The sequence below is a fragment of the Perissodus microlepis genome, chromosome 11 (genome assembly GCF_051167445.1).
Source record: "Perissodus microlepis isolate ML-2025 ecotype Zambia chromosome 11, ASM5116744v1, whole genome shotgun sequence".
NCBI lineage: Eukaryota > Metazoa > Chordata > Actinopteri > Cichliformes > Cichlidae > Perissodus > Perissodus microlepis.
Window position 1 is genome coordinate 34404242 of NC_140471.1, and position 9012 is coordinate 34413253.

The window sequence follows — 9012 nt, forward strand, 5'->3', positions numbered from 1 at the left end:
AATGTCTGTGAAGGTTCTCAGTCATCCAGGTCATCGTAGTCAAAGGAGCTTGCAAAGAAAAGCGTCTGGACTTCTTTAAGTTACTTGAAGACGTTTCACCTCTCATCCGAGAAGCTTCTTCAGTTCTAAGGTCAAATGGTGGAGAGTCCCAGATTTAAACCTAGTGGGAGTATCCCCCCCCAGAGGGACAAAAGGACCCCCTGATGATCCTCTAATCGCCTGAGCCAAGGTGTGAAACTGGGTGTGGGTCCCAATCAGCCAGAGTTTCGGGCTCGATGAATAAGTCACTGTTGCTAACAATCGGGCTATCCTGCCTACTGCCTTTCTAGCTTGAATACTTGAAAAAGAACGATGGTGGGCCCGCTTACTTACCCAACAAAATTTATTCTACCCTTTTGACATTTGCTGAGTCAGAAAGATGTAGGTTGAAACCTCTTTATCAAGATGCCTTTTATAAATTATAAATATTTGATTCATAATTAGCTTTGAAACCAGCTAGTTCACAGAAGATGTTATCACAGTCACTACTTAGAAAACCACCAAGTTACTGTCCCTTAAGAAAGAATTCAGGCCCCTGTACTTTTAAAAAAAAAAAAAAAAAAAATTTCTGTTTTGGTTTTAGTGACAAAGTGAACTCGTGTTTTTAGAAATGTTTTGCAGGTGGCTTTAAAGGTCACAGGTCACGTTCTGGTTAAGTAAATTCAACCAAAAATTAAAAAGACATCATCAAAGCACAGATCTCTGGTGGTTACAACACCAACACAACCAGAGATCTGTGCTTACTGTTAAGAAATAAATCATGATACCACTACCATGCTTCACTGTAGTGATGCAGGTTTTGGCACTACTGATGGGAAAAATAAAGAATTTATATCCCTTTAAGAGATAGATGATAGATGGGTCTGAATACTTTTGAAATGACTGTAACTTCAATTGAAAAACACAATTAAATATTGAAATGTTTAAACACTTGTGTTCAGACAAAGATTTTTTTATCCAGTTAAGTTTTATTATAATAGTGTTATAACACATATCAAAGCCATACTCTGCTACAGCAACAAAGTGCATCTGGTAAGTTGATCTGTTATCATAGAGTTAGCTTATATTAAAGACAACGTTTAAAGTCATGAGGCTAGCATGTGTGTAATTTAAACCTGGTAAACTAAAAGCTCAGGCATCACACTACTCATCCAAGTGACAGTCTCAGCTGACTGCAGGTTTCCCCAATCTTATAAACTGTACATTCGCATAATGACTGAAACCAGCGCCACTGAAGGAACAATGGGCTGGGAGGTCAGTTCCTTCATCATAATTATGGAGATTCTCATGAGCACTGATCAAGGCCCACTGATCAATGGCCATGACTACCATTCACAGATACTCTAAAGCTCCATTTCATAGATTTTTTTTTTTTTTTTACTTACAAAACTTTTTGTACGAGGTCACGGCAAATGAATCCCCCCAAAATGGGCATATATAGATGTGACTGAGCACAGTAGCTTGAGCCACGTGCTTTTCAAAGCTTCTGTCTGTCAAAATGCTTCAGAGAAGATAAACTGAGGGGCATGCTAAGCCCAGTATAAAATAAATAAGGATTATTTTGAGCACTGAATAATCAAAAAATACTGCACTGTACAAAAGTCTCGAGTCACCCCTCATTTCTTTATCCTTTGTTTCCAGTAAGTCGGGCTTCCTTGTGATGGTCATAAAGTGGTCTCGAGTGATGGATCTCCAGGTGTTTTGAAGGTCTTTCCAAGTTTTTCCTTTTGACATTGGCTGTTTGTTTTTTGGGGTTTTTTTTGGCTCATTTTAAGCTCAGTTCCTATACCAATACATTTTCAAAGGAATGTTTGTCATCACATAACAGAAGCTTAGCAGAGATCTATGAAAAATGCCAAAGGTAATACAGTATAACAGGCATAAAATAATATTTTGGCATCAACAATGGATTTCAACAGAGCTGCTAATCTCAGCATTATGTCCGTCGTGTCCTTGGACAAGTGGAGAACAAAAGAAGAAGAGGGCTGGTCTAAAACGCTATCTAGGAAACAATCCAGCAAATATCTGACACAGAACCTGAAAGATCCATCTGACCCTTTAGATCCGGGGTCCCCAATCCCAGTCCACGAGTGCCGGTGTCCCTGCAGGTTTTAGATGTGTCCTTGATCCAACACAGCTGATTTAAATGAATAAATTAACTTCTCAACATGTCTTGAAGTTCTTCAGAGGCCTGGTAATGAACTAATCATGTGATTCAGGTGTGTTGACCCAGGGTGAGATCTAAAACCTGCAGGGACACCGGCCCTCGTGGACTGGGATTGGGGACCCCTGCTTTAGATGATCCATCTGCTGTTCACTAAAGCCACATCAGTAGAATGGTGGTTGTCAAGAAGTCATTTTTAAGAAAGTGGGTTACGTTCCACCCTTAAAGGACTGGGGATAAGGGAAAGTAACAAAAGGTTTCTGTGTTGAAAAAAAGGAGACAGGGAGCCAAAATGGTTCAATTAAAGGGTTTTAGTAATGTTTCTATTAGTAATTAACCTAAAAGAGATAGACAATCCACTATCACCTTTTAAAGAAGGGAAACAAAACCCAGGAGTTGGTCATTAAACTGAGAAGCTAAAAAGGGTTAGTAACCAAAACGGACTCCTCTCCACAGAGCAAACAGCCACCACACACACGCACAGCTCACTAGCTCAAAAAACCAACAGGGCTCTCCAGTGCTAGAGCGCACCTTTTTTCGATTAGAGTCAGCTGTACAAAAAGGGCATCACCTAAGGCAGGAGAGACGGCAGGACACGCCCACACGAGTTGTGTCATTTATAATCTTGGCTGTATTCTGTGTGCTGTTGTTATATTTTTTAGTTCTAAAAATTTTTATTACCATGAGTTTTCTCAGTTAGTAAAAAAAATGTTGGTCTTGTTGAGGGTGAAAGGTAAGTTTGTATTCACTGTGAAACCATGAAGACTCTTTGTGTTTCCCTTCTGTAAACCTTTTGCTTGGCACTCGGACATGATTCTCACCTCCTCGGGAGTGTTTGGATAAGCCATTCCTTAAATAAAGCTGTTATTGTTGTTTTTTGTATGTTTGTCTAAATGAAATATGAATTTTTTTTATGATTCTCTGCCTTTTCCTTTTCAGGATTCAGTGCAGTAGCAAATTCTTTACTACTGTTTGTTTCAGTTTGATTTTTCTCACAGGGGTCTGAAAGACTGAAACTCCTGAACTTGGGTTAAAGTTTTTCTAAGAAGTGTGAGTAGGTTTGGTTTGCTTCCTCTTCCTCTTCTGAAAAGGTGGTTACTGTACTTCCTGCCTTTGCACTCAGAATACACCAAGCAAAAGTGACTCAATGATCTGTGCTAATTTCATTCAGAAGTAATAATAATAATAGTAATGGTATGGTTACTGTGTTTAACCATGAGTTTGTCATGTCTTATGTTTTTAGGTTTTCTAGTACATGCATATATTCTGTGTTGTCCACAGTTTGTTGTCTCTGTTTAATTTATTTGCTTTTTATTCCTCCTTTTTATAATTTTTGGTAACTTTAAAAAAAAAAAAAATTAATGCTGTTTTAAAAAAAGTTGAACAAAAATGAAATGTAAAAAACAAAAACAAGCATATTTTGAATGTAAAGTGGTTATTTTTTTCTGAGTTTTCTTTATTGTTTTACTTATTTTACATAGTGAATAACATTTATTACTAAAGATCACAAACTCTAGATCCTCTCTAGATATGACTAAATGTAACTGCTGGTTCAGATTAGTCTGTATATCCTGTAGCTACGCTGTACTGATAGTTACATTTAATGTTAACTAAATGTCCATCCATCCATTTTCTTCTGCTTATCCAGGGCCGGGTCGTGGGGCAGCCCAAGCAGAGAAGCCCAGACCTCCCTCTCCCCAGCCACCTCCTCCAGCTTGTCCGGGGGGACACCGAGGCGTTCCCAGGCCAGCCGAGAGATATAATCTCTCCAGCGTGTCCTGGGTCTGCCCCGGGGCCTCCTCCCAGTGGGACATGCCGGAAAACCTCACCCAGGATGCACCCAGGAGGCATCCTTGCCAGATGCCCGAACCACCTCAACTGGCTCCTTTCGATGTGGAGGAGCATCTCCCGAATGGCCGAACTTCTCACCCCATCTCTAAGGGAGAGGCCAGCCACCGTTTTGAGGAAGCCCATTTCCACCGCTTGTATCCGCAATCTCGTTCTTTCGGTCACTACCCACAGCTCATTAACAGCACAGTTAACAAAATGTAACAAAAATAATCCAGATTAATGTCCCATGGGGGGGAAAAAATGAAATAAACTGCATAACCATGTGTTTGTGCTAGCAAAATGCTATCAAGTATCAAACCTGGTGATAAACGTCTGTTAAGTAACACTTCTAGCACGTTTTTAGATGTTGACTGCTTATTGGTTCTATATTCTAAATCTAAATAACTTTTTAGACTGACAGACTGAATGTGAAGCAAAAACTCCTCATTCTCAGACAAACAAGTTGATGTGTGAAGGTACTGCTACAAGAGTCAGTCTGAATTATACCGGATCACAACAGCTACGGAGCACAGCTCCGTATCATCAAACATTAATGCACAATAGACCTTATCATGTCAGTAGCAGACGTACATCCCTATGTCAGCTCCACAACCCATGTGTGACCATAACAGTTTATATTATATTTTTGCATCATTATTCTGTATTTTGAAATCATAATGGATTAGAATTGTTGAGATAATCTGTGGTTCTGTTCTTACAGCATTACTGTAATATCAGGTTTCATTTTAATTTTCAGGCATCCAGAAGTTGGACCCCAAAGGCCTTCTTCCTTTGAACACAAAGCAGTGGACCTCCACTGCTCACAACAGGGTGGACCCACGGCTGCTGGTTCTTACCTTCATGCAGTTGCTCTGACCCCTCAAACGGGACCAGTTTGCCTCGAGAGCCCCTGCCATCCTCAAACTCCCTCAGAGAGTGGAGCTCTTTGGATCACCCTGACACTCAAACCCCTCTTAGAGTACAGCTGCTGCTCCATTTGAGATGGTCTGGGCATCTGCTAAGGTGTAAGTTATTTCAGGCAAGTCCTGCTGAAAGGAGACAGATCCAGGACAGACTGAATGAATTATGGGGCACATTTACGAACAGTCTGCACCAGAACAAAACCCTCTTTGGCTGTTGAAAATCTACTGTCAATATTTACTAAAGAGCTGCAATGTCACTTTTCCCACGGCAGGATGGTTCAAAGCTCTGAGTGCAGTGCCTTAGCTTTGGCTGTGCCCTGTAGCGCTTCACTAATTCCTCTTCCTGAGTCTTTAGTCTGGTTTCCTTTGTTTAATGCATTGCTTGCTCTCTTGCCCTATCAGTGTTGTGTGAATTTGCCCAGCTTAGTATATCAGGACGTGCATCTTTTGCCTGTGCATTCTGCTACAGGAGCTGAAGTGACAGATAGGCAGAGGGAGGTCAGACTGCTACCTCCATGACTGGACTATTGTTCCACATAATTCACACATAATTATCTTCTTTCTCCCTAACCAACCAACCAAATATAAGGCTGCTGCTACCTGTCAGTCACAGCTTAATGAAACTGCAGCCAAACAGGAAGGAACATTTACAAATACGTAGTACTTTGGTAGATGCAGCTCCAGTCAGTCTAAGAATAGCACATAAAAGGCTTTCTGGTATCTGACAACACAAGTGATTATGTATCTCTTTTTTAAGCAATACTTCTAGAGGTTCTTGTTTCACTGGAAACCATCAAAAAGCAAAACAGCACTGTTCTAAAAATACTGCGGTCACGAAATTCATCTGCTGTGTGAACCTCCAGATGCTGAGACGCTTCCTCTGCCGCTGCAGTCGGTACAGGATTTAAGAACCTTGGATCACAGACTCTGCACTGAGCCACAGCTGAAGAAGAAAATGGTAAGTATCACCAGATGTTGGAATTTTATCAGTTTTAACTTGTGTCAGTTTTCACTAACGTTTGCATGTGATGACTGGGAAATTTTTCTCTTTATAAGGTTTATTGATAATTTTAGAAAACATGATAATTTGGGCCACCTTATAAAGTCTTAAATTATATTTACTCCTCAGTTGTTTTTGTAGTTGTCCTTTGCTCTTATATGCCAGTGCTGTTTTTTGGTACTTTAGCATTTTGCTTGGTGAAGTCTGATGACTGGTTGATTCTCATCTTGACTTTCTGGGCTTGGCGGGTCAAACTGAAGATGATGTAACTTTAATACAAATAAGGTGGACTGTGCCACAAGGAGGGGAGGGAGTTATAATTAGGGCGGCTGCTGTGTTCGCTTCGTATTACTCCTCACCCCCCACCCAATCCTGTGGCTTGTCATGTCTTTCACAAAGTTGTGCTGTGGACATTTATGTGCTTTTTGTGCAGAGGAGTTTTTTTGTTTCCTGTTCTCATGCTGTCCTACCATGGAAGCACAGCATGAGTAGAGGTCTCTTTTTTTCCTCTTGTACTTTCCCATTGTTGTGTATATTTCAGTGTTTTTCTGTAACGCTGCCGATCTCCGACTTGTATCCCCATGTAATGTCTGTGTTGTGTCTGTAAGGTCGGGGGGGGGGGGGGTCCCATTTCACTGCAGGGCAACCTGCATGTGGCGAATAAAGCTTTGATTGATTGATTGATTGATTGATTGATTGATTGATTAATTACTGTGAGACTCTTTCTTCCTGTGGTTCTGCATTCTGGGTCTTTGTCAAAATAAACTGAATTTTTACCAATAAACATTTCTCTTTAATTGTAATAACAGTTTAGCGGTTTATGTACTTCTGCAAATGTAAGCAGCTGTTAGATGTATTTGTAATGGTGTGTTGATATGGGGTAGTATTAGTCTTGTCATTTTTTGTCGTATTTTTTCCTGGTTGATGTGAACCATGTAGGACCAAAATTTGTTATTTATAGAAATTATTATATATAGTTTTTTGGGGAGGGGGAATGCCACATGGCGTATATACTAATGAGTTAATGTGCACGTCATTCTTTCTGTGCAGATCTCTTACTTCGACCTGTCTGGAGGTTTGTCCAACAAACACAGTGTGTGGAGGACAATGACAAAGCTTTTTACTAACACTTTGGCCAAAAACATCAACTGGAGGGGAAGAAATAACAAGCACAAAATAGAGAACCTCACCATCAAGAGAGTTCTCCTCAGTGAGTGTGCTTCTACAGGACACATAAAAAAATATGGTGTATTTTAAACAGTTAAAGCATTTACTTACTTTCATGTGTTCACTTTGCTCCCCTTTTACCCCTGCAGACGCAGTCAGGCAGAACTCGTTCTGTAAGGATGCCGTGGACGAGGAGATAGAGAGGTATATAAAGCGATGGCTGCAGCTGGCAGGAAACCGAGATGGAGGAAGAAAAAGAAGACAGGGAAAGGAAGCGACCAGCATGGGGAACTACTGCGTAGAGTAGCACAAAATGCATCTGCAGCACATGTTATTTTGACTCTTACATCTACAGCATGAGATGAAAAGAAAAATACTATCCCTCCAATGAATGCTCACAAGGCTGGATTCATCATGTCGTGTTTACCTGTCATGTGATGCTACATGTAAGTTAGGACCTGATGGACACAACCAGAAACACAAACACAGTTACTTTTTAAAATATTATTTAAAAAATCGTTGCACTTTTACTGTTATAGCCATTGTAGTTTGATCGAGTTCATCATGCATTACACTACTATGCATTTTAATCATATCTCAGCATCAGTTTATAATGCCATTTCCTATAATCATAATCATATTTATTCATTTTACTCTAAAGATTATTAATTTCATGCAGGTAGATCTTGTAGTCATCACTATTAAAACATTTCTTGTTTGGGATGTTTAAGGATGCTGTCTGTTTATGTCATGTGTGAGCATGTCAGTCCCAGCCACGAAACGCACTAAAGTGGTGATATCAGTAAAATTACATCTTTGTTGTTAATTTTTCTACATTATTTGCTAGTTGCTTATATTTTCTTCATAAAAACGACTTCTCCTTTTGCACTTGGTTTCAAATGTGCACTGTGTGGAAACTAGTGACATCCAGCGGTGGATTCGTGAATTACAACAACCCAAGCATGTGGTGACTGTTTATAAGTTTCCACTAGTGCCATCCTGGTGTTCTCGATTAGAGAGATTCTGCTCACTATGCAGATATGAAAGGCTCATTATCAGCTTACAACAAAAAGAAGCTCACCAGTATTTTCAATTATGTTTAATGTGACAGCTGACATAATTGAAAATACTGCAGAATTATTATCACTATATTCCATTTCTGCTAATAGAATCCTAAATCTTACACGCTGTCTTCTTTTAAAATGATCCAAGTGCCAGTCAGTCTACATCCATTAAGCCCATATTATCAAATTAAAAATGAAAATTAATTCACCCCACACTTGTAGGGTTTCCAGGTAGAAGCTTTGAAGCTCCCTCACATTGGACAGGAAGTTTCAGCTCTGAGGAGTCTGCTTGTCCCAGCCACTGAAAAGCATCAGTATAGCACGATGCTGGCTCACAGAGTTTTGCACGTTCGCCCATGCTTGTGCGGATTTTGTCTGGGAGATTTGGCTTCATCCATCATCGGAAAATGTCATAGATTGCTGCTACCCAGGACACTCAGAAGAGATCTCAAGAGTTTCACTTCATGGTAAAATGAATGAAGTTTTATTTTTTATTTTTTTTATAAATTCACAAATATGCCAGGAGGATTGCCAGGACTTATACATCGGGGAAACCAAACAACCTCTGGCGAAGCGGATGGCACAACACAGAAGAGCTACCTCGTCAGGCCAGGACTCTGCAGTCTATTTACGCCAGTGATGAGAATGTACACATCCTGGACAGGGAGGAACGCTGGTTTGAGTGCGGAGTCAAGGAGGCCATTTACGTGAAAAGGGAAAGACCATCTCTGAATCGAGGAGGGGGCCTAAGGGTACATCTTTCGCCATCTTGCAATGCTGGGATTGCAGCCATTCCCCAACTCTCTGTGAATGGCACTCATGACC

At 40.4% G+C, this 9012-nt stretch overlaps 1 protein-coding gene across 1 annotated transcript; it reads left to right on the top strand.

Annotated features, from left to right (window-relative positions):
- Positions 1 to 4843: 4843 nt before the first annotated feature.
- LOC146378342 (uncharacterized) lies at positions 4844 to 7949 on the top strand. Its single transcript, XM_084944790.1, has 4 exons — positions 4844 to 5058; positions 5820 to 5914; positions 7007 to 7166; positions 7273 to 7949. The coding sequence occupies exons 2-4, from the start codon at positions 5912 to 5914 to the stop codon at positions 7428 to 7430; spliced, it is 321 nt and encodes a 106-aa protein (XP_084800916.1). The 5' UTR covers positions 4844 to 5058; positions 5820 to 5911; the 3' UTR covers positions 7431 to 7949.
- The last annotated feature ends 1063 nt before the right edge of the window (positions 7950 to 9012 follow it).

Excerpts from the sequence above, each read along its gene's own strand:
- LOC146378342 (XM_084944790.1), top strand. Across the intron at positions 7,167-7,272 it reads CATCAAGAGAGTTCTCCTCA|ACGCAGTCAGGCAGAACTCG; the intron begins GTGAGTGTGCTT and ends TTACCCCTGCAG.